General features: G+C 44.7%; 1 protein-coding gene across 3 annotated transcripts in view; it reads left to right on the plus strand.

Annotated features, from left to right (window-relative positions):
* The window catches only part of PRKG1 (protein kinase cGMP-dependent 1), a 358,167-nt gene that overhangs the window by 145,407 nt on the left and 186,989 nt on the right, over window positions 1-25,771 (plus strand). For all 3 annotated transcript variants that reach the window (XM_033066125.2, XM_033066123.2, XM_033066126.2), the window contains exon 3: window positions 12,756-12,869. In XM_033066125.2, coding sequence (XP_032922016.1) covers window positions 12,756-12,869 — 114 coding nt within the window. The remainder of the gene's footprint in view (window positions 1-12,755; window positions 12,870-25,771) is intronic.

The following is a 25,771-nucleotide window of genomic DNA, read 5'->3' on the forward strand; positions in this document are numbered from 1 at the left end:
GTGCTTGGTATTAAAAACCTGCAGAAATGTCAGGGCAATTCCAGGTTGTAGAAGAAAGGCAGTCACTTGGAGGAGTTAAAAAAGGCTTTATGTAAACTGCACAATGGAAGAGAAGTTAATATGTCCTCTTGGGAAAGAGTTGGGAGCTGGTTCTTGAAAGTACAGTGAAAAGTAGTAAATCAAATCCCTCAGAGGAGAAATCCATGTGAAAGTTCAGTGTTGGGACCCTCTCTGGCTTTTTGTCCTCCTCCTCTCATCTCCCTCTGCACTCACAGAAAAAAAGAAAAAGTAGATGAGCTTTGTGGGTGGTTCTGTTTCTTTTCAGAAGTTCTCACTCGTAACCTTTCCAGCTCTTTTCTGGATAGTTGTCCTTAAATGATGTTCCCTTCTGCAATCCCAGGCCTCAGTCTTCTGTGAACTTTGATTTTACAATTGTGTGCATTCACCCAGGCCCTGCAGCCCTGATGTATTTGGCAGAGATTAATTAGGGATTGGTTCCTGCAGCTCTCCTGATTTTCACACCCAAAGCACTCCCTGAGCCCTGTTCATCCTGTTCTTCCTCTTATCATGCCTTCTAAGGAATGAGTGGTGGAGATTGTGAAAAGTTTAGCAAGGAAAATAATTTTAAAAAGTTTGTGTGTGAGTATTTGCATCCATGCTGGGGACAAATTCCTGCTGGGCAGGGTGATGGAGCAGCTCTCCTATAGGGAAAGGCTGGAAGAGCTGGGGGTGTTCGCCTGTGGAAAAGAAGGCTCCAGGGAGAGCTCAGAGGGGACTAAAGGGACTCCAGGAGAGCCAGAGAGGGACCGGGGACAAGGGATGGAGGGACAGGACACAGGGAATGGCTTCCACTGCCAGAGGAAGAATTGTTCCCTGGCAGGGTGGGCAGCCCTGGCACAGGGTGCCCAGAGAAGCTGTGGCTACCCCTGGATCCCTGGCAGTGTCCAAGGCCAGGCTGGATGGGGCTTGGAGCAGCCTGGGATAGTGGAAGGTGTCCCTGACACAGCAGGGGTGGCACTGGAAGGGCTTTAAGGTCCCTTCCAGCCTAGGACTGCATTGGATTGTGGATGGATTTTGGGATTCAGCTTCTCAAGTGGTGTGAGGAAGCAGCCAGTGTGGGAATGGAGGCAGGAAGTTCCAGCCCTGGGCTGAGGGCATGAAAAGAAGGTGTTTGCCATGTGAAAATAATTCCAAACAGACCAAACCTATTTCCCATCCAAACTCCAAACTCCTACCGTGATTTTGTTGGGCAGGGCCCTGGTACTTGATAAGTTTGGCTTTAATCTTTGGCCCTTGCACTTTCAATGTTCCAGGATTACTAGAACTTCCTGACCTGCTGAGGAAAAGTCTGTTCAGGGCACCTTGTCACATGGAGCCACTGCCTGTGAGCTGAGAAATTGTTTGCAGGGCGATGATCAGATCTGGGTGCTTTGTTTTCTGCACACCCAGAGAGAGCAATATCAGATTTTTCCCCTTTTCCACACTGAAGACCAGTGACAGAGCTCAGAAGCAAATGGGACTTGTCACTCTGTATTCCCTCCATCATCAGAAGCTGATTCCTGCTGCTCTCTCATGTCCCAGACAGTAATAAATCACATTTTCTGAGCCCAGCCAACGTGCTGATTTGCAAACATGAAGTAGCAGCTCATAAGAGATTGCATTTCACATTTGTAGGGAGTAGACATTGCATTAACCTGGAGTGGTGCAAATTGCAGCAGCAGCAAGTGAAATGAAGCTTTGCTACTTGAAAGTTCACTGCAGACTTGATGTATGCAAAAGTAATTAAAACTCAATTTGTTGTGTTTTCAGAAGAGACTTCAAAGACATTTGACAGAGAAATCACGTCCCTTTATATCACAAGGTGTTTCCAATCTTGTCATTTGCCCATTTGTCAGCTTGGATTTGGGATGAGAGCTCGTACTTCCAAGTAGTTTCTTGCTCAGGCACTGATCACCCAGCAAGCCTCATAAGAATAAATAATTGCTCCTACATGCATTTTCCAAGTGGATGCTCCCCAAGATTGTAATAAATGGGTCCAATCTTCTTTCCTTTGTCTTTTGTTTGAAAAAATCAAAGAGCACCTGCTATGCTGATTTCCATCCCTGGGGATATCTATTCCCAAAATGCCACTTCCCCTGCACCACCAGGGTTTCTTTTCTGAAGTGTGTTTGAAATCCTCAGCTGATCCATTCCTGATAGCACAGGGCAGGCTTTGCTGGGGTGTGTTTTACACACTGCTGTGGGCTCAGCAGTGTTGGGTTTTCCAAAGAACAGCAAAAGTGGGAAGCAGCTCTGGTGAAATAAAGATTTGAAGGAAGATTTTTGTGTGCTCACAGCTGGCCTGTCCTGCCCTGCCTGAGGCAGGGGTATGAGATGAGATGGAATGAGATGCTCTTTAAGATCCCTTCCCATTCAAACCACCCTGAGATTGAGATTTACTGTGGTTTAAGCCCTGGTTTCTTGCCTCAGAGCTGCCACCCTGGTTCTCAGCTCATGGCATTTGATTAGCTGAACAAACAGCCACGGATGATAAATTCTCCTTTTTTCTCTCTCTCAGAATCAAGACTTAATTTTATGTATTTGGTTTCTCTCCCTTTCTTTCTGTTTTTTATTCTTTGAATCAAATAACCTCCTACAGTTCATAGAGCAGGTATTTTTTTCCAAATTACTGATTCCCCAATGTTGTCCTAACCACTTTGGCCATTCCCTTTCTCTGCTGTCTGGAGCGAGGGAAACTCAGCTCTGTATTTTAGCAAAGGCAAGGCAGGGGGCTGAACAGAACAATTCTGTTAAATCCAACCTGTGTCCCATCCTTTCCCTGTTTCCCAATGAACTCTGGATTTTTGGAGTTCTGTGGAAAGGAACAGCCCTTGAAAAGCTCTGGGAGACACCACAAAGAGTCATTTGTAGGACAAACAGAGAGGGGATTGGGGCAATAAAGGAGCAGAATCTTTTAAAGCAGTGAAATCATTATTACATAGGTGTCATTGTTTCCATGTTGTGGTGGAGCCTGAACCCTCCAGGCATGTGAGGGTCTCCAAGGAATCCCCACTTTGTTTACTGCTGACACTTTTCTCATATTCCTGCTTCTCTTCTTGATTGTTCTGGATGCTTTATGATACACTTGGCATTTTTTAATAAAATTTGGGTTGAGCTGCTGATGCTACTTTTCCATCTTCTCCTACAAGAAACCAGCTCTGAACTGTCCTTCCTTTCCCCATAGGATGCTTTGGAGGTTTTAAATCAGAGTTAGGTGCAAGGTGGACTAAATATTGGGGTGAAATAAGGAAATCACAGGCATCCATCTCCCTGGGAGGCTGCAGGATGAAATGGGAAGCAGAGCAGCTCCTGAGAGCCCTGCCTGCACCCTTCCTTCCCAGTGGACAAACTTAAATTGGGTTGTTCACCTGTGCTGTGAGGATGGTTGGGAATCTGAGCAGAGCTCCTCTTGGAGGAGAATTATTTTTGTTAAATGGGAAAAGATTTGTTTTCTGAAGAAATCGTTCCCTTACTGCCTTCAGGGGAGAAAAGGCAGAGTGGAATTCTGAAGTGCCTGTTCTGTCAGGAACACTTTGCTGTCAGAAACCTGCGAAGTTTTATTGACCAGCTATTCAAAACCCCTCGTGTCTGGACAAGGAATGAGAGCACCAAAGTGCTGCTGCTTCTGTGTAACTCAGAGCTGAGATCATTGCAGGTGTCAGGTGAAAACATTGATTTAGTGAACATCTTCTCCTGCTGCATCTGAGTCACCCCAGTGAGAGCTCTGCCTGCCCAGCCTTCCCTGCCAGTCCCTTCAGCCTCATCCCAGGTGTTTATTTACCAGGAAAATGTGGAAAATAGGGGAGAGAGGAGCTGTGCTGGGAGACCTGGAATGGTAAATGTGGATTTGCAGTCACTCAGAGCAGTGTGAGAGAAGGGTTTGGCTCTTTGGTCAAACACTGTGGGCTGGAAGGACCAAATAAATCCTAATAGAAATCCTAATCCCCAGGTGTCCCTCAGGTGGATTTACCAATCTCCTCATGTTATTTTCCACAGGAAGGAGTTGTGAGCACATGCAACATCACTAAGGGTGAAGTGGCCTTAAAAATATTATGACATCAGAGCATTTGGTTAAAATTGGATTAAGTAATCCCCCACATACAATCATTGTGGTGTGGCTTGAAGGAAGGAGAGACTTTCCTGGCCATTGCAGCACCTCTCTCCTTCAAGGTCCTGGCTGGAGGGAGAGGCTGGAAGAGAGATTCAGGATTTGCCCTGAGGAGTTTTTGTGGGATTTCCTTGCAGAGCTGTTGGTGTTAGGCACTGAGCTGAGGAATCTGCTCCAGGCAGATTGATGTGTGGGTGTGCACCTGCAGAACAGTGTCAAATATTATGGGTGTGTAAATTTTAATCAATATTCATCTTTTATTTCTGTGAGTTACAGCTTCTCTAGGAAGTGGCTGTCTCAGGGTTTTTAAATATATCTGTTCTTTTATCACTACTTTTCAAGCACCTGCTTATCCTGGGTAAAAAGGGAAAGAAGGGAATGAATTTGTGCTGCTTTAAGGGCTCTCAGCCTCTGGGTTTGTTCTGTTATCTTTGATATGAGACTGCAGTGACTGCATGTCCCAGTATCACTTGCCAGTCACATATCAAAAGTGATGTTTGGTTTAATTAAAGGATAAATTAAAATGGACTTCTCAGTTCCTCTGTTTTATTTGTTTATAGCTTTGACTTTTGGTTTTGGTTGGGTTTTTTTTGGTTAACATTTTGACATAGATTCATTAAGTTTGGAAAAGCCCTCCAGGATCGAGTCCATGTCCCCAAATGCTACATCCCCATGGCTTTTCAACACTTCCAGGGATGGTGATTCCACCTCTTCCAGCAGCCCCTTCCAATGCCTGACCACCCTTCCTGTGAAGAAATATTTCCCAAAATCCAATTTAAACCTTCCTTGGGGCAACTTAGATCTGTTTTCTCTTGTGCTGAAATTCTTCTGAACTATTTTGAAAAGCCAGGAAATGAAAGTGAGAGCTCTGACAAGCAAGGGAGGAGGTTTGCAATGAGGAAATAAGTTTGGATGGCAGGATCTAACAGCTGTTTGAGGCAGGTGAGCAAAATATGTCATTTCTCAGTATATTCCACTGAAACATCTCAGTGTTTTAAGGGGGATTATTTTAACCAAGTGTCTTAGAAGGGCTGTGAAAATGAAACAAATCAGGGTTTTGCTCACAAAAGGCCTTGAGTACCAAAAAAGGGTCAGTTTGCACTCCTGGATTTGGAGCTGTAATTCCAGGTTAAGAGGTGCTGAACGAAAATTTGGGACAAACATTGCAATATGGCAGGGCAGGCTGTGTCCTTCCACAGAATGCTTGGGGGAAAAGCAGTTTGCATTTGGGTTTGTTTGCTTTTGAGATTGAAACTTGTTATTTATCAAGGTAAGAGTGAAGCAAATTAGACAGGAGTGCCCTGAAGGGTATTTGAGCTTTTCAATATTTTATCCAGGGTAAATATGATACTCATCCCTTCTCTCTGATCACTTTTTGTTCACATCTGTGCTTCAGAAGGACTAGGATAAGGGAGTGTGTGTGAGGATAAATTGCCAGCATCTCCCACTCTCTGCAGATCTTTTTGAGTTTCAGCTTAACTCCCTGAGTTCCCCAAAAATCAAATGAGCAAACCACACCTCCCTTGCTTCCTGCAAGGATCCCAGACTTCACTCTCCCTCCTTTTCTCAGCCTCCTGATGGATGAGTCAGGCAGAGCTGTTCATTTTCTGAGGGGGAGAGTGTGGGATCAGTGCTCATTCTGGGGTGACACAGCCCTGTGTGTGCCTTTATGCTGAAGGAAATCTTACATCAGACAAGATGCCTGCGACTCACACACGAATCAAGGTGTGCTGGAGTTCTGGAGGTCACCTCTCCATCACCCTGAGCAGAGATCTATATTACAGTTGGAAAGACCTTGCAAAACCAGGATAAATGTATGTCTGTGTATATATTTATCAATGTTTTATATGGTTTTTGAGGATGTGCATCTCTCCATGAGAGTGGATCCAAAAAAACAAACAAAAAAAAATTGTCTTCTTCATCATCATCGTAACAGGAAAAAATCCAAACCAGTTTCCTGTTCACCCAGAGAGGAGGAGGTACCTGGAAAAACCAATTTATTTTGCTTTGGCTGCAGAGTTTTCTTGTGCCCATCCCTGTGCAGGTAGAACTGAGCTTCTGGGATAATTCATTAGGGACTCTCCACTTCTCCTTTCAAGGGAAATGTCTGCGGTTTGGTGGTGAGCTGGGGATCGGGCACAGCTTGGATTGGAAGATCCTGGAGGGTTTTTTCCAACCCCAGTGACTCTGGGATCTGCCTCACTTCAGCTCTCAGTGCTCTGTGCCTTCCTCTCCTCTGGTTTAGTCCCTACCTTTAAAGCCCAGGAGAAGTTTCTTTATCCTTTTTTCAGCTGCTCTCAGCTCTCCCAGCCCCTCTTTGCCCCCGGGCTGCTCTTACAGATTTCAGCAATCACCTCCTTGCTTTCCATTCCCTGCTTTCCAAAACGCTCCTGCAGCCAGGATGGAAAGTGGGCTGGAGCTCTGCTCTTATCTCCAGTAATGCTTTCTCTGGAGTGTGCCTTGATTTAAATCCAAGAGGTGTTTCTGAAGGCATCGCTTCAGGCTGCAGACATGGTACACGTTGATTCATGGCTTCAAGCCCAGTTTCAAAACTATTTCTTAAAAGCCAGTGTTAAAAAGCAGTTTTAGGTTGTCATTTTTTGGTTGCAGGTCCCTGCCAGGGAGGTGGGGCCAGCTTGGGAAATACTTTCTGGTTTTTGGGGCACCTGGACACGGGTTTGTGCTGGTGTCAGACTCTCCTCTAAATGAACTTTGGCACTGGAAATCTCTCCCCAGCCAGAGGATTTCCAGGGTCTGGTTTTGGGGAGGCTGTCCCAGTGACTGCCCCAGCTCCATCACATTGGGAGGGTTTGAGAGGAGGCAAAATCAGTTTGTTCAACTCCAGATGCATTTGCTGAAGGGACTTGGAGTGTCACCAGTTACAGCTGCAGGTTTGAGAGTCAGAATTCAGGTCTTGCTTCATTTACCTTCCTCCTGGGTTTTATCCAACAAGGGTAAAGCTCACTGGAGGGGTTTTGGGAATGGGATATGGGTAAGGCTCCACAGAGTCATCAGTCTCCAGGCTGACAAGCTGCCCCGTGTTCAGTTCCTTTTCACAGCTCTAAAAGATTGAGCTTTAAACTCCTGCTGCAGGTGCCAGCTTAAAACAAAATAAGCCTGGGAAATGCTATCAGAATTTATTTGGCTTTTCCCAGGGAGATACCTGAGGAAAAATGCTATTTTCTCCATATTCAAAGCACTTTTGAAACAATTTACAGTGGGAAAACAACTTGAAATTTGGCAAAATATGCATTATTTATTTTTTTCCTCACTGATACTGTAGTTATTTTGTCAGAACTTTCCTGAGTTTGGGTAAGGGAGAAACTCATCAGGGCTTACATTTCCCACATACACAGGGGCTTGTCATTGTGTTGAAGGATAACTTGTGCTTCATCTTAGGTGCCATTTTTGAAATACATTCAGCCTTATTCAGGAAAATCTGCTGATCCAAAGCGACATTTCCTAAAGAAAACTTTCTGCAAACAATCATTCCTCAGTTTTCAGAGCAGAGCTTGAATAGCATCCAACAAATCAAGCTGCAGTCCAAGTGTGAAATAGGCACAGATGAAATCAAATATTGAATAGTCATTCATGAATCCTGCACTGAATTGAGAGAATCCTCCTCCCACCCCTCCTGGCATTTTTGGAGTTGTGGGATGAAATTTATATCCTAGGAATACATGAACTAGTGCTGAACCCTGCTTTTTTACATTCCTCATTTTTCACTAGAAGTGTTTGTATTTTTCAACCTGGCATGAGGATGTGATGAATAATTAGTGCCTTCAGGGAGAGCCAGCCTTTTTTGTCTCCCTAAAGGTCCAGAACTTGAAGCGGGCCCAGTAATGTGAATAATACTAAAATCTATTGCTCTTATCCATGTTCCAAAGGCACTGCTGGGATAGACAACTGAAAATAAGGAATTATTATGAAACAAACTGAAAACAAGTAATAAAACACCTCTGGGTGTCTCCTGGGTACGGAGAAAGACAAGGTAGGAATGTCCCTGGCTCATTCCTACTTTTAAAGCTTTACTAGACAACAGAAGAAACTCTCTTACTGTACAGAAATTCACTTGGGGCTCTTCAATACCCTCTTGGATATTCTTGCAACTTTAAAATTCAGATTTGTTTGGATTTGGGAGTCATGGATGAAGCTGGCTTGAAGCAGTGAGTGTCCTTTCCCCTGTGCTAGGAGGCAAAAGGGAGAGCTGATAATGCATTGCAAAAATTTAGTCTATTATATAAATTACACACAGGCTGACAAGTTCCTCAGGTCAACTTAATCTGTTTTCTTCTGTGCCCAGAAAGAGAAAACGACTATTTAATTATTGGGGAAAAAAAATGATCCTCCTGATTGAGAGAGTCACATGAGTGCAATTTACTTTATCCTTCCATTCATTTGAGGGACGTGGATGCAGTTCAGCCAGAGATGTTATTTCATGTTTAATTGGGTGTACTCAGAGTGACAAAACCCCCAATGTCCCCATCAAAACAAAACCTCTGTGCTTTGCTGGTGGTGTTGTAGGGGACAAAATTGTTCCTGCTTTGTTCTTACGTGCTTCATTCATCTGTATTTTTCCTCTTGTGTGGTTAAAACGATCCGTGTTTAACTTGGCATCCTGGGAGGTTATTCAGGAATTTACCAGAGCACAGGCCCTGGCACAGGTTCACCATCCCTGGAAGTGTCCAAGGCCAGGTTTTGGAGCACCCTGGGATAGTGGGATGTGTCCCTTCCCATTTCAGGGATGGCACTGGATGAGCTTAAAGGTCCCTTCCAAACCATTCTATGATTTTCCATGTGCAGATGATTTTCCAGGAACCATTTCCATGATTCCTGAAATTGGGATGGAGATGCATCAGGAGTAATTCAGTGTCAGCCTATTTTAGGAAGGCTGTGATAAAAAAAAAAAAAACCTAAATCCTGGCTTTAGTTTTAATATTGTGAATATTCCTCATTCTGAAATGTAACACCTCACAGCCACCGAGGGGAAGGTTCCCAGTAGCTGGGGCACAACCCCATGAATAATTCCATGAATAATGCGGACCATTATCACTTCGTGTTTCCAAACAAACACCAGTGTTAGCACATCTTCATCTGACCAGCTCTGAAGTCAAGCAGCCACTTAGCAATTAAAACTTTAATTGCTCCACAATTAAATTTACAACTACAATGTAATTAGCACGCAGGGTTTAATTTGGGAAAGGGAGGCTCTGGATGAGAGGCCCAAGGCTCAGGGATGTGTGTTGGGGACCAGGGCACCAAGGCAGGCTGTTCCCTCTTGGATTTCACAGAATATCCTCAAGGATCGTGTAAATCCAACTCCTAGGACTAGTTTTCCATAAGAAAAGCTTAATTTCAGTACGTTTCAGTGAACCTCCCAGAAACCTTGCAAAGCCACAGGGTGAGGTGAGGCTCTGGCACACGTTGCCCAAAGCGGCTGTGGCTGCCCCATCCCTGGAAGTATCCAAGGACAAAGAACCAAAGAACTGAGACTTGAGGGTCTGCAGAACCCAAAATATTTTGAGTTCTGCGTGGTTCAAGGGATTTTTGCAGGTGTTTCTGTTGGGAGCAGGCTGGTAGCTTGTGGAGGCATCGATCTCTTTTATTGACCCCTTAACTCTGGTCACCTTTTTGTGTTCATCCTGGAAAGGGAATGGCTGGAGCCCTTGGAACTGGGCAACTGAGGACACTGAGATTTTTATTTCATGCTCTGTTTGAAAAGTCATATGCACTGCCCATCGTTATGGAATAGCTTCTTACAGCTGACAGAAAAGTGCAGTGTTTGTATGGCAGCTAAAGCTCCCCAAAATCAGCTCAAGCTGTAAATTAAATATAATGTTGAATTCAATAATGCTCAATATTTAGACTGAAATGCAGCATCTTCTGATTCTCCTCCCTGGAGAGAAGCATCTCTTGCATTATTTAGTGTTTTTGTCTGATGGAGATGCCAAGGCAAGCTGCAGATGTATCTCCATTAATTGACCAATATTGTGTTGTATTTCTTTTGGTTCCTTTATCTGCTTGATGCAGCACAACAATTTGTTTGCTACATGGAAAACTGCACTGTATAGGCTGCCAGGTAGGAAAAGAAAATGGGAAAAATCCTACAGCAGTCCTTTGACATGAGAAGTGAATTTTGCTCATGGTCTGGGCATCTTATGGTGGGGTGTTTAATGTTTCAGATTGCTCAGTTACACAGCAGGAGAATGGGAGGTTTTCTCCAGGACAATAAATTATAATGAAAGAGCACATTAATTACCAAACCACAGAACATAGATTTATGTACCTGCAATATCATGCTGGGAAATCTTCTCAATACTTTTAAAACAAGTATTTTAATTTCATCAGCAATATGTTTCTTGTACTCCCTAACACTTGGGAACAATGTGATCTCATCTGTAGATTACTGCTCAGAATTGTCCATCTTTCTTTGGAGCCCATGAGCCAAAAGTTAGGTGAAGCAATTCCTTTTTCAGGTTTTTGTTGTAGAGTTTTATCCATCAGAGCTTTTTTCAGAAAAAGCTGCTGAAACTCAATTCTATTAAACAAAAATTTACATTCTTCAAAATAATTTAGGAATCTCTGAAGTGTGTGAGCTTGATATTGCTCATTCTTGAGATGAGCACCTATTTTTGTGCTTTTTGTTAGATTGATACTCTGCTTCTGTATTACAGAAAACACTGCTGCCATTTTACACTGCCACAGCCCAGGTAACATATAGATCATTATATTTACCAAACAGACACTCTCAGCTTGATAAACAGTCATCTTTTCCAACCTAAATGAGTCTGTGTTTCAGTTCTCTGATTGTATTCTGTGATCCCTGAAGCTGTTTCCCAGTTTGGGGTGTCAGGGGAGGCTTTTTAGTGGCTGCTAAGATTCAAAACCTTCACTTTTTTTCCCCACCCTTTTTTTTTGGCAGGAATAATCCTGTGGCCCCCTTCACATCTGTCCTCTCTTCCTTCCCTTCTCTTGGCTCTTATTTTTCAAATCTTGCTTTTCACACCCTCCAATATTTAAAAGATTGGTCACTTCCAACCTTCCAGGTTGGTACTGAGCTCCTTTCTTTCCATCCAACCTAGGATTTTAACCTGTCCTCACACATCCCTTCCCAGCATGGTGAAGGTAAGCTGATAAAGCAGATTTCCCCTCATAAAACAAGATATTCAGAAAGGCAAGGGGTGGAGAGATGAGAATTAAATAATAGCCACGGGTCAGAGTAATTTTCTTTTCAGTAATAGTTCTGTTATTCATGGATGAGTGTTCTCAGGGGTTACTTTCTCAGGGAAAATGAGCAAAATTACACCATCATTTCATGTGTGGTGTAAAAGACCTAAATCTGTTCCTTTTTGAACACAAAAATTGGGGGAAATTTCATCTGAAATTGTAAGAGGTGAAACAAGGGTCATACTGAGTGTAGTGTACTGTATGTCCTGACTGTACAGGTGCTCCACAAAAAACATTCAAGTGTTGAAATTTTCTGCATGCAACAGTTGGTTTTTAACTTTTTTTTCTGAGTATATGTGCTCTCCTTCATAATACATTTAATTCCTTTTGAAAAGTTGTAGGGCTCTGGTTTTTTTTGTTTGCAGTATTGTCCTATCCTTTTATCTCTTGATGCCCTCGTGCCCCATGTTGGGCGCCAAAATCTGTCCTACTTTAGAGGACAGGTGTCTGCTGAGAAAGGCAGAAGCCTCTCTTTGAAATGGAGAATGTAAACCCCCTCCCTCCAAATTATTATAATTTTGAAATCAAGGGCGTTTCAAGCAAAGATCTGGGAATTAGGAATAACAGTTCTTTACTAGGAAATTAAAATAGAAATACAGTACTACAAAGAAACAAACCCCAAACCCTGACACAGTCAGAGTACAGCCTGACACCCCGTCAGGCAGGGTGTTGGCAGCAGTCCCATTCCATGGTGGCTGCATCCTCCTGCAGTGACAGATGTGATTCAGTTGGAGCAGTGCTCCTGTACAAGGTGCAGTTTCCCTCCGGAGCTCCAGTGGTGATGTGGAGAAATCCGGTTTTCCTCTGGAGTCCAGTGGAGAAAGGGGCTCCCTTAGTGTCCCAAAACCTCTGTTTTATCTTGGTAAGAAATGTTGGGCTCTTCCCCCTGGCTGGAGCAACTCCCAATGGGATGCAGTAATTTTATCAGTCCCACAGTGGGACTCAATGGCCATTAGCAGAAAATGACTGGCTGGAGGAAGGATGGGTTGTGAAAAGATAAAGAACAATGCCCTGCCTGGTTTCAGTGGATGGCCCATTAGCAGAATATCTCCTGCAGAGATAAGGATCACTGCCCCCACCCTCAACAGATGGTGATAGAATAGATACCTTTTATCACCCTCTGTATTGTAAACCAAGACAAGTATGAATCCCAGGATGGTTTGAGTTGGAAGGGACCTTAAAACACATCCTGTTCCACCCCCTGCCATGGCCAGGGACAACTTCCACTATCCTGGGTTGCTCCAAGCCTCGCCCAACCTGGTCTGTAATCAAATTCATTTAAAAAGTGAAATCTAAAAAACATTAATCTTCATTTTAAAATGTCTGAAATTATTTAATTGCCCTTTCAAAATGGTCTTTTTATCTTTTTTTTTCCTCACAGATGGGAAGGTTGAAGTGACAAAAGAGGGAGTGAAGCTCTGCACCATGGGACCTGGCAAAGTTTTTGGGGAGTTGGCCATCCTTTACAACTGCACCCGGACAGCTACTGTCAAAAGTAAGAGCATTTTAGATGCTTTTTCATCTCTTCACTTGCAAGTTACAGCCTCTTTAAATGTTTCACTTTCTCAGTGAATCCAACTAATTTTGGTATGGAATTCTGTGTGAAGAAGATGCAGAGGAAATGCTTCATTCAGTCACTCAGGTTGGTCCCACCCCATGCGGAGGAGCCTAAAGGTTACACCACAGTTTCCCTTGCTGAATCTCATGATGATTATTTTCTTACTGCTTAGAAGAACCTTTCTGACCTGTGTAAGTCTTCAAGGGAAACTCAGTAAGCAAAGCTTAGTTTTTGTTCAGGACAAGTCATTGTTTTCCTACAAAGCTAAAATAAATCAGGGAAAAAAAAAAACTCTGGATGGCACTTGACTCCCTGCTCCAAATTCCTCACCACTTCTCCTGTTATCTGTTTTCTTTTATGAATGTTCTGGGCAAAGGCTTAGCTTGCACAATTAAGCAGAGGAAATAAATCACGTTGTTATGTATGACTTAAATAGGTTTTGTTGAAATTCAGATGCAGAGTTGAGATCTGGGATATAGGATATCACAGTCCTCCTTGATCTTGAAGACAAGAGTTTATGGTGGTGTCTGAAGCAGAGAGAGATAATAAATAGTTGTGTGGTTTTAAGGTGCTGTGGGGGAGGAGTCAGAAGGGTACAAATGGCACAGAGTGATCCAAACAAGAGGTACAAACTTGAATTATACAAACCAGTGGTATTCTTGTGTCAGAACAATGAGCTGTGCGAGTCCCTGCTCAGAAGAGTCTTTCTCAAATACCTAATTGTGCTTCAAAAAGAGAGAAAGGAATAGAATAAGTGGGCAGGAATGAGAAAGCAGGAATAGATAAGTGGATTATTTTCTGCAGGATGTGCTGTTCTCTGGAGGGCTGAAGGACATGACTGAGGTTCTCTGTTCTCACCTGTCCAAACCTTGCCCTTTCACAAGTGCTGGGTACTTTAGGTGATGGTGAAAAATTCAGAGAAGCAGCAGGTTTGTGAGATAAACACAGCTGGGGAAGGTTGGAAAGGGGAGAAAGGAAGGTCAAATCCTAGAAAAGGCAGTGGGAGGATGGCTGTTGTTTAGTTCCCCCGAAGAATGCTAGAGTGGAATCCCACATAACCACTCTGTTCCTGTGGCCATTCTCACCTGGTGGTACAAGGGGCTCCCACAGGGAATTACACACAGCAGCTTTTCCTCTTACTGCCTCTTCCACGGCCTCAGGCTCCCCTCCTGAGCAAAGCCCTGGACTGGCACGTGGCATTCAGTTGTCTCAAGCCCCTTTGTCCTGGTTAAACTGGGGGCAGGTGTAATGTCACTGCTCAGAGAGTCCTTGCCTCAAGGAAGAAGAGTCTATACCTGTGTTCCTCTGCCCCTTTCCCAGCAGCATTGTGTAATTACAGTTCTGCTGGGTTTTAATCTCTTTCCCAGGGCCAGCAAGGGACTTTGAGGAATTTCCTCTCTTGCTAGTGCACAAATCAGTACAGGTGGGGGTCTAATGAGCTTGGGGAACTGCTGCAGGTCACCCTTGCTGAGCTGAGGCTGTGGAGGTGTTCACATCCTCTCAGGGCATGGCATTGACTTAGCTGATCCTACACAGCTTCAAACAGCTTGTTCCTTTGGGAAATGAGCAATAAATGGGGTAAATCCCTAGAAAGGTGAGTGGTGGCAAATACTCCATTAAGCCTGGGGATAACTTGGATCATTTCAAGCTTTATTCTGGAGAAATGAAATTGGTGACTGTAGTGAGAGCAGACACTCAGTCAGCACTGGTGGTGAAGAAGTGTCAGGGAGCATCATCCAGCTCCCATTTGGAAAAACACTCAGGGCTTCCCAATTTCCAGGATAGAGCTTTCCATCATCTCCAGAGTGTCAGGAGCATGTTTTGATGTGCCTGCCTGTACTTCATTATGAGGACATTAAGTGCTGCTTTCTGAGGGTGAAGCTGCAGCAGAGGCTGAGTGAAGGATGGATTTACGAGGGCGTGGAGCTCAGCGTGGCAGCTGGGCCATAATGAGGTGTCAGCTGAGTTGACATCTCCTGCTGGAAGTGGGTTTTATGTGTACCCTGGTTTTGGTTTGTAAATAATAAAGATTTTAGTGACATCACTCACTGTTAGTCTACATGGGATCTTCAGCTCATGCCCGCTCTGCAGGAGCAAACTTCAGATATAAATCACCGGAGGAAGGGCTTTGTCTTTGCAACAGAATTTAGGAGATGTTAAAATTTAATGATTCTGATCTGACTCCTGCCTCATAACGACCTCTTTAATAAGGCAATCCAGGGCTTTGAAAAGCCTGTCCTGGGAGCACTGTAAACATATTTTTTTCTCTATTATTGCAGTCTTAAATAACAGCAGAGTGGGGTTTGAGTTCAAGCAGGGGCTGGGAAGAACCCAAACCCTTGGGTGTTGAGGAGCAGGAAAAGTCAGGGACACATCTCCTGACATGTGGCTTTCTGTTAAGATAAATATACAGTTTTTGACTTCTGATTTTTGTTTGGTCATTCTGCAGGGTTTGCTTTACATTTCCAGATATTAGTGAGGAGTTTGGGGTCTTTTTGGTTTGCTTTTTCTTCCTCTGGTAGAAACTGGGCACTCTGCTCCAAGCATGGAATGGTAAAGGCTTTCTGACTCCTTGATGTTCACAGATCACCTTCCACTGCACACGCAGTGAAATCCAAATCAACAGCTAATTTCTCCCTCTCTCTGTACTGATATCCAGACCTGCATGCAAACCTGGATGCTGCTTGCAATTCAAAGCAGAGCCATAATCTTTCCTCCCTGATTCCAACAAATAATTAGGTTCAGAATGAGGAAAACACCACTTGTTATGGCTGCACCTAAAATGATGTCTCTGATCCTCTGTTTTTAGAGACGTGGTTGGAAAAAAGAGCTGTGAAAGGTCAGCAAAAAAAGACAAAAAAGACAGAAATGCCCCCAGCTAATTGAGGTTGTGTTTAAAACATTGTGATTCTTCATTTTGATAGCAGAAAATATGTGGAAGTGAAATTATTCTGCTGTTAATATTGTGTAGAAGTGCACATTCCTCTTAAAGAATAATGTGTGGAGCAGATTTTTGCAGGTGATTTAAGGGGGATTTTGTGGAAGAAGCAGATTTTCCATCTTCTAAGGGTGTTCTGCTTATTTTAGAAGCAGTCTTAACACCTAAAATGGATTCTCTTGGGGGCAAAATTCAAATATAAAACCATCCCCTAGAAACATTTCCGTACGAGGCCGGCGATTTCAGGGGAGTTACACTCCACACCAGCCCGGAGAACTATTAGAAAAAAAAAAAAAAAAAAAAAAGCAAGCAGAGGCTGAAGTTATTAAACTCTAAATTATGTAAATCCTTTTGCTGGCCCTCAAAAGGCAGCACAAGAGTCCCTCAAGCTGCTGTGCTTGCCAGCTGCACTAATTGTACAAAACCCGGCGCGGCACAGAGGGATTAAGGCAGGAGCTCGGCCGTTCCTTGCCAAGCCTGGATGAGTTTGAATTTTCCACTGCTGTTTTTGTTTTAATGGAGAGCTGTGCACTGCTGGCTGCAGCCTCAGGAATGACAGAACTTTACGAGGAGCTTGGTAACATGGACAATTTGTGAGCAAAAATAAGGCAGCAGTGAGTTGCCAATTAAAACTGTGGAGACTCGTTAGCCTTGCAGAAGGATCTTGCCTTCAGATATTCTCCTCCAACAGTCACAGGAGGTAAAGGGTAAAGTTTGTTCAGCTCTCCTTAAAACACACTTTGGAAGAAAGTTGACTTTAGATACTGAACTGTTTGATTAAAACCTCTCTGATATTACATGGAGATAAGATACCTAAGATGGCCCAGCCAGTCTGGTGTGCCCGATGGGAGATAAATGGAATATAAATGGATATATCCTGGGAGAAAGTAATTTAAACTCACCCTAACACTGCCTGTATTTTTCTGTGACCTTTAGAAGTTTTGCAAGTAATGTGACAGAATGGGATTAGATTATTCCTCCAAGGGGATCATAATGAGAAAATGATGTTGAGGACAATGGGAAGGTGTAGGAGGAGATTCTTCCCCTTCTTCTTCTTCAGGAGTATCTTCAGGATGGCATCTCTGTGGCTCTGGAGACACAGGCACAGGGATGGGCAGTCCTAACTGAAATTTTTACTGAAGGACAGGCTAATCCAAGAGAAACAGGGAAAACAGAATGAAAAATTAATTTCCCTTCTAGCATCACTGTGTACCTGAAACCTCCCAGATGTGTTGGAATAAGGGTGCCCAGAGAATCTGTGGTTGCTTCTGGATCCCTGGAAGTGTCCAAGGCCAGAATGGACAGGGTTTGGAGCAGCCTGGGATAGTGGAAGGTGTCCCTGCCCATGGCAGGGGGTGACACTGGATGGGCTTTGAGGTCCCATCCAACCCAAACCAGTCTGGGATTCCAAGATTCACAAGATTCACAGGCTCTGCTTCCTATCCCCTTTTCTAAAGCCTTAAAGGAAGCGCTGAAGGAAGAGGTGGGGCAGCCACAGCTTCTCTGGGCACCCTGTGCCAGGGCCTCCCACCCTCCCAGGGAACAATTCCTTCCCAATATCCCATCCATCCCTGCCCTCTGGCAGTGGGAAGCAATGCCCTATGTCCTGTCCTTCCATCACTTGTCCTCAGTCCCTCTCCAGCTCTCCTGGAGCCCCTTCCCCAGATCCTTCTCTTTTCCAGATGAACACCTGGAGGTTCTGGCATCAGGGGCAGCTTTAAGACTGGATATTTATTTATGGGGAAAACTTTCAGTGTTAAATCCATGTTTAAAAACTCTATAGACCTGTACAGCCAAGCAGAAAAAGTAACAATAAATAACAAAGCTTTGTTGTGTCTGATACTGAAGGAGGATGATCATCATGCAGGGAAATGAAGTGGTTCCCTTGTTCTGGAATACTTGTGGAAATAATTTTGTTGATATTTTTCACATTGATTTAATTGCAGAGTGGAATGAGCTGAGATTCCCATCACTTAAAGGAGATGATGACTTTCTCTGTGCAACCCTTGAAAAATTAGTTAATATTAACAGCAGATGTCAGATAATTAGTTCATAAAAGCTCCCATTTCATCCCTCTTTATAGATGTCACTGAAAATGTTGCTGATGTTTGAAATATGGCCAGAGCAGCTGTGAGAAATGAGGTGACTGAACGTTGCTGTTAACAGCAAAGCTTTGCTTTGGGCAGTTTGATAAACAAGGGGAGGCAATGGAATATTTACCCTAAATATTAATTTATGGGCTCAGCCACACATGGACTTTTCCCAGGTTAAAATGCAACAGACAGTACAGGGGCTGGATTTGCCCCAGATTATATAAAATTTCTCATTCTAGACTATGTTTTGTAGTAACTGGAAAACAAAAAGCCACTTGGCACCAAGACAGACCCAGAACTGATCAATTTGTGTTTCAGAACCAAAGCAACCACTGCCTTCTGTTCTCTAAGGCCACTTTTAGAAGGTCCTTGATGACATGAAATCACCCCAAGCTGCCTTTCCTGCTGTCCACAAAAGCAGTTTGTAAAGATTATTTTGCCCATTGTAATTCAATTTTTCTTTCTGAGAGACACTGGATTAATTTAAACATTTGATTCATTGTACTGGAGCAGTTGTGCTTCCCTGTATCTCAAGTCCATCACTTCCAATGAACTTCCATTAAGGGAATCATAGAACAATCTCCCTAAAATAAGCTCAAATAGGGCATAATTCAGTAAATGTTACCAATTTTTATTGCTTTCAACCAGGTTGTGGCAGCACCACCTCCACTGGCTGATCCCTTTGGATCATGAGGATCCTGCTGCCTCTGCTTCTCAGACAGCAATGGGCAGGTTTAATTAATGAATAATCTTAATTATTATTCCCCCATTCTACCACTTTTGTAGTACTGTGGGGTTATTGTGAGGAAAAAATGTGTGTGAACACCAATACCAAAATTATTCTTTTAAACTCTCCACAAGTATAATGGTGAAAGTTTCCTTGTTTTCCAGTCCTTTTTAGCTATGGCAAGGTTCAGAAAAAGGCAGGGCAGTCTTGAGATTGGGCTGGATCAATGGAAAGCATCTTCCCCTTGTGTCTGAACATCCCTGGACAGAGGAAAAAAAACCAGGGGAAATCAGAGAATCCCAGAATGGTTTGGGTTGGAAAGGATTTTATACTCATCCCATTCCACCCCTGCCATGGGCAGGGACACCTTCCACTGTCCCAGGTGGCTCCAAGCCCCATCCAGCCTGGCCTTGGACACTGCCAGGGATCCAGGGGCAGCCACAGCTTCTCTGGGCACCCTGTGCCAGGGCCTGCCCACCCTGCCAGGGAACAATTCCTTCCCAATATCCCATCTAAATTTCCCCTCTGTCAGCCTGAAGCCATTCCCTGTGTCCTGTCCCTCCATCCCTTGTCCCCAGTCCCTCTCCAGCTCTCCTGGAGTCCCTTTAGGCTCTGGAAGGGCTCTGAGCTCTTCCTGGAGCCTTCTCCAGGTGAACACCCCCAGCTCTCCCAGCCTGGCTCCAGAGCAGAGGGGCTCCAGCCCCTGGAGCATGTCTGTGGTCTCCCCTGGACTCACTCCAGCAGCTTCAGGTCCTTTTTTTGTTGGGGACCCCCAAGCTGGAGGCAGCTCTGCAGGCAGGGTCTCACCTGAGCGGGGCAGAAGGGGAAGATAAAACCCCAGAGTAAAGGGCTGGGCTGCTCCTCGAGCCTAAACCAAAGAGAGCCACTGTGGAGGCTCCTGCCTGTCCAAGCTGAGCTCCTCTGATCTCCATGCTGATGTGTTCTGGGGGAGGGAAAGCCCTGGCAGGTTTTTAGGGGCAGGAAGGTGACTTTGCACACAAGGACTTCACCTTCATCTGCTGCCAGGGGTGAAACTGCAGCCTGAGGGAACAAGGAGCAGCCTTGCAGCTGTAGGTGTTTGCAGACAGCTCCTGTGTTGATAAAAGGAAATCTCTTCATTATTCAGCATTCAGCATTCCACCCTTATTGCTGCTACTCTTGCCATGCTTTGATTGCCTCATGCTTTGATAGCCCTTGGTGTTGTGTCTCCATTTCAGGGATGTTGTTTGAAGTGGGATTTTTTACATGGCCCAGAGGTTGTGGGGAGATACTTCAAGTGTGGAGAAGGCTGTTTAGGGCAGCTCAAGGCTTCCTCTGCCACAGCTCTGTACTGCTGCTCTGATATGCCAGTTTTAAATGCTGATTAATGCCACACATCGGTTACACCTCCTAAAAGAAGCAGAATCCTGGAAAGGAGCTGAAAATCCCAGTGTTGTGTCTCATCAGACTCCCTGGGTTTTTCAGCTGCAAATGCTCGGGGACAGAACAGCTGACATCTGCTCCATGGTATCAACCCTGTGACCTTAAATCCATTTGCTTGTGGCAATGATGCAGTAATAGTCAAATGGATGGAATAATAATAATTCCAGTAACAATAACAATTCCCATGATGGAATCATTGAGGCTGGAAAAGCCCTTCAGGATCATCAATCCTGATCTGTCCCCAGCCCAGAGCACTGAGTGCCACCTCCAGCCCTTCCTTGGACACCTCCAGGGATGGGGACTCCAAAGCTCCCTGGGCAGCCCCTGCCAAGGCCTGAGCACCCTTTCCATGCAGAAATTCCTCCTGCTGTCCAAGCTGAGCCTCCCCTGGCACAGCTTGAGGCCGTTTCCCCTTGTCCTGTCCCTGTTCCCTGGCAGCACAGCCCGACCCCCCCCTGGCTGTCCCCTCCTGGCAGGGAGTTGTGCAGAGCCACAAGGTTCCCCCTGAGCCTCCTTTTCTCCAGGCTGAGCCCCTTTCCCAGCTCCCTAACACTCCCAGTATTTGCTCAAGTTTGGGAACTTGAAGAGGGCTGTAGTTTACTTGCATTTATCTGCTCTGAAGTTCCCTGGCAGAGATGGATTTCATATTATTTAAGTGCCAGTGTTAAAAGCATTTGGATACCAAATAAATTGACAAAACTGCAGATAGGCTTTTTAATGAAAAAAAAAAAGACACCAGACAAGTTCTCTGTATTGCACGTTTGAAAAATTCATTATATTTCATGAATTGCATCTTCTCTGGGAATGGATTTGGAATGGGAGAGCTTTTATTTATCGTTAGGCTGCAATAAAACCCATCCAGACAACAGAAATGTTGACAACTGCATTCACTCCTCTGAAGTTACTTGCAAAAGCCTTTACTCCAGAATATCAAAGTCAGTAGTGTTTGAAATGGTTTTGGTGAAGCTCTGCCCTTTGCAGCCTGTGCCTGACACCCAGCTGGAGGAAATGAGATTTAAACAGTGTTTCTTTTTTAATTAACTTCAGGAATGAGGCGCGTGGGAAGAGGCTCAGCTATGTTTTGTTAGTTCTCTGCTTTTTCAGAGCAGTCCATGGCCTCTGTGCACAGCAGAAGGCACAGGTGCCACCCTAGAGCTGTCTTCTCTTTTCCTCTGACACCTCCTGGACACCCTAGATTGGTTTTTTGATGGGAATTGAGGTGAACTCCAGACATTTGCATTGAACTCCAGACATCTGAAACGATCTGACAGCACTGGGAGCTAAGTGCAGAGATCTGAACAAGGCAAAATCCTGGCTGCCTTTGAAGCAATAGAATGGTATTTATTCCTTGTGTTTGTTTTTCAGCTCTGAGGTTACTCTGCCTGACTTATCTGTAGTAGAGGGCAGGAGCAGAGGCTGGTTGAATACACACAGTGCACCCAAATCAGAGCCTGTCTTTCAAACTTGGATTTTCTTCAGCTGATGAGAGTCACAGGCGCTGCCTGGAGTGGGATTAATTGCCTGAGTGGGTGTGAAAATGCCACATGGCAGGTTTGTCCATGTCACCAGCCCCATTTCCGAGATACACCTGAGTGCCCACAGCAGAGACTCTGCTGGGATGTGCCTCTCCTGCCTCCCTGGCCCATTTCCTCCTTGGGAAGGCACATCCTCCACTTAAAGGTTGTTTAGCATCTGATTAGATCCTGTATTCCCTGTTTGAGGAGTCTCTTCAACCTCTTCAGAGTCCTCCTTGTTCTTTGAATTTTTTCTGCCTCTGATTTTGTAATCCTTCATCATTGCTGAGCACTGCTGTGATTCTTCCATTGTGAGAGATCCCAAATACAGATTTCTTGTTGTCTGACACTCTCTGCTAACACAGCACAGTTGGCTTTGTTCTTGGGGAAATGAAAGGAATTCAGGTGAGTTTAGCTGATGTTTGCTTCGTGTGTCAAGGAGAAACTCAGGTGCTCTGCCTGTGATAATCAGATACCTCCTTTGATCCTGGGCTTAAGAAACCTCAGGAAGGTTTCTCCAGCCTTCCTTTGGGAGAGGGGCTGTCAGGCAGCTGTGCCCTAACCCCGAGGGACACCTGTTTGGAAAAGAAGTTTTCCTCCATGTCCAACCTAAACTCTCAGACTGCATCTCCTGAGCATTGTCCTGGGTTAGGAGGGAGGTTTGGCAGTGCCAGCTCTGTGAGTGCCCTCCTGGGAGGTGTGGGGGGTCCTGCTGTTCCCTAGGAGATGAAGCAATGTCCATCTCCTGTTATTCCAGTGCACACCTCTGTGTCCAGGGATGCAGGAGCTGCTTTGGGAAGAAGTGTGGGTTAAACATTATCCCCCCATACATGCTAAAGTCCCCTCTTTGGGTGATTTTTGGCCTCAGAATGCACTTCTCCTTACAGCTGGATTAATGCTGGCAGGAGGGAGGGGAGCTCATGGGAATGGGAAGTGTGGGAGAGAGGGAGAGTGCTCAGGGCTGCTGCACTAGTGGTGACAGAACAGGGAAAAGTGCTTAAAATCCTCTTTATTCTGCACTGTGGTGTTTGGGGAAGATTTAATTTTTAAAGTGCTCTCCTGCCTTCAGACCTGGAGCTGTTTGGACTTGGCCCAGTTTAGCTGGGGACATCAGGGGTCCTGCAGAGCTCATCCCCATTGTCCCACCTTTCCCAGGGGATGGCATTGCCTTTTATTGGAGGGAGAAATACACCTGAAGTGAAGCTCACAGTTTCAGATTGAGTTGAGATTTCTGCTTTGTCCTGGAATCTTGATTTTGGATAAGCCCTCCTACTGTTTAGCACAGGTGTCTGGAAAACTGGGAATATTCAAATTTACATGCCTGAGATTGGAAACTTCGTGGGAAGGGTCTGGTTTATCTCACACAATCAGCACTCTATGGGGATTCTTGGCTGTAAATGCAAGTAGTAATTATTTATGTGCCTTTGCTGATGACAGCTTTGTGATTGAACAAAAAAAAATCTGTGCCTGCCCCATCCCTGGAAGTGTCCCAAGGCCAGGTTGAATGGCCTTGGAGTCTTAAAGGGGGTTTTTAAAAACCCATTTTCAAAATGAAGGATTTTGAATCTTCAGAGAGCCAAATACTTCAGTGTTGGTTGGGATTTTTTTATTTGGCTGCACAAATATTTGCCTGCTTCAAATGAATTGTAAAAGCTTTATGGTGTTTGCTTAATCGCTGGTGCGTTTTTAATTGTTGCTTGACAAACATTGTAATATCTAAAAAGACTCAGTAATTCCCCAGCTTTATGGAGCACTGGGAAAGGAGATAATCTTGTTTTGGCTGCTGCTACTGTAGAGTTTTTTTTTTTGAGTTTTAAAGAATTCCTCATTCCAAGTCCAGGAAGATGATGATGGTTGTATTTAACAGCTAATATTCAGCTCCTGGTTCATTACTAAAATAATCCCCCTCAATTATGGGCAAATAAAACGCTTCATCACTCCATCAGCTCCTGCAAGAAACTGGGAGGCTCCCAGGCTTTGCTGTGCCCTCATTTCCTCCTTGTTATTAACAAAAGCAAAGACATCAGTGATAATCTATTTTTCTCTAATTAACCCTATGCAAACCTATTTGCTTCCATAAATATTTGTGTGGAATGAGCTTGCAGGTAGGTCTGGGATGGGGTATGCTGCTCAGGATATCATACACTGCTGTGGTGCTTCTCCCACATTCTGGCAGTCCAGAGCCCCAGGAGCAGCTGGCAAGGCAGGCTGTTCTTCAGCTTCTCCTGGAGCATGGCATTTTGGCAGGAGAAGAGCAGAGATGTGCTGCACTGTCTCCAGTGGGAATGGGAATATATTCTATATCTCTTCAATGGGAATATAAAAAAAATAGATGCAAACCCAGGCATGGAATCAAGCAGGCTCATTAGCACAGTGCCCCTTGGGGTAGCTTTAATGTGTGTTTTAATGCCTTTGTCATTAGTGCTTGGAAAATCGTGGTTCCATTCTTGCTGGAGTAGTGGTGGGTGCTCCTGAATCCTGCACTCTGGGGTCATTTCCCAAATAAATTGGTGTATCTCTAGCACATGATGTGTCTATAACAGGTGCTCTGATGCCAATCTATCACCCAGTAAAATCCCAGACTTCAATGGGTTTGTGGTGGCTGTGAATTTTTTTTTTTAATTTATTTTAATAAAATCCCAGACTAGTTTGAGTTGGAAGGGACATTAAATCCCATCCATTCCCACCCCTGCCATGGGTAGGGACACCTTCCACTATCCCAGGCTGCTCCAAGCCCCAAAATCCAACCTGGCCTTGGACACTTGCTGCTCTGGGCACCCTGTGCCAGGGCCTCACTTCCCTCCCAAGGAACAATTCCTTGCCAATATCCCATTAATCCCACCTCATTTAATTCAGAACCTTTCCCCGTGTCCCATCACTATCTAACCATAGAAATAGTCCCTCTCTCTCTTTTTTGAAAGCTCCCTTTTTCTACTGAAAGGTGCTTAAGGTCTCCCTGGAGACCTCCCCTTCTCTGTGCTGGGAAGATGGAGAGGTGGCAGAGATCCATTGAAAATGTGCACCTTTAAATTCCTCTGGGGAAGGTTTACAGCTGAGATCAACCAGGGAGACTGAGCAGTTTCTCAGGCAGCAGTTTGTTCATCTTTGGTGGATGGTAAATTTGAAGGAGCCAATCTTAATTTTCCAACTTTGTTTGCAAATGGAGTCTTCTTTTCTGAGAACAAAAGTAATGTTATGAAAGCATCTTTATAAACAGTTTGTAATTGCTCTAATCTGATAAAGGCAAAGTGTTCCTTCTTTGTCCTCTAATATTAATTTTACCCTTCAACAGCATAAGAAAGAAATGATTCCTCATGGAAAGAAACACTCATTTCCATATTCCTTCTCTCTTTTTTTAATGTTCTATCGTAGCTAATGAGCTGCTGTGGGTTTGTGTGGGCCATGAACATTCTGAATTCATTGTGTGTCTGCTCTCAGCCCTCACATTAGGACTGGAACAACATTAATGTCTTTTAATCAAAGCTGTAATTCCTGCTGCAGTGGGGTGTTACAGCTCTGGGTGTGCTGGGAACGGAGAGCTGACGCACAGTTGTGTGAATTCCTCCAAACCCAAATGTTCCAGGCTGTTGGAGATGCGCACAAATAATCCTCCACAAATAAAATGTCCTTGTTGGTCTAATTCTTGAGTCTCCAGTGCCTTGATGCTGGGGTGGGAACAGGCATTGGAGGCTTTGGGAGCTTGTGTTTGTGTTCCAGCCTGGAGATAGGGTGAGGCACTTCAGAGCTGCATCTCCATCTAGGAAGAGTTCATCTTGGTGAAACATTATTTATTCTCTGCAGGCTGCTGAGGTTGGAGGCTGATGTCATAGCCACACGAGTATCATGGAATCCCAGAATGGTTTGGGTGGGAAGGGACCTTAAAGCCCATCCAGTTCCACCCCTGCCATGGGCAGGGACACCTTCCACCATCCCAGGCTGCTCCAAGCCCCAAAGTCCAGCCTGGCCTTGGACACTTCCAGGGATCCAGGGGCAGCCACAGCTTCTCTGGGCACCCTGTGCCAGGGCCTGCCCACCCTCCCAGGGAACAATTCCTTCCCAATATCCCATCCATCCCTGCCCTCTGGCAGTGGGAAGCCATTCCCTGTGTCCTGGCACTCCATCCCTTGTATAAAGTCTCTTTCCTG

This window comes from Catharus ustulatus, chromosome 8, assembly GCF_009819885.2.
Source record: "Catharus ustulatus isolate bCatUst1 chromosome 8, bCatUst1.pri.v2, whole genome shotgun sequence".
Lineage (NCBI taxonomy): Eukaryota > Metazoa > Chordata > Aves > Passeriformes > Turdidae > Catharus > Catharus ustulatus.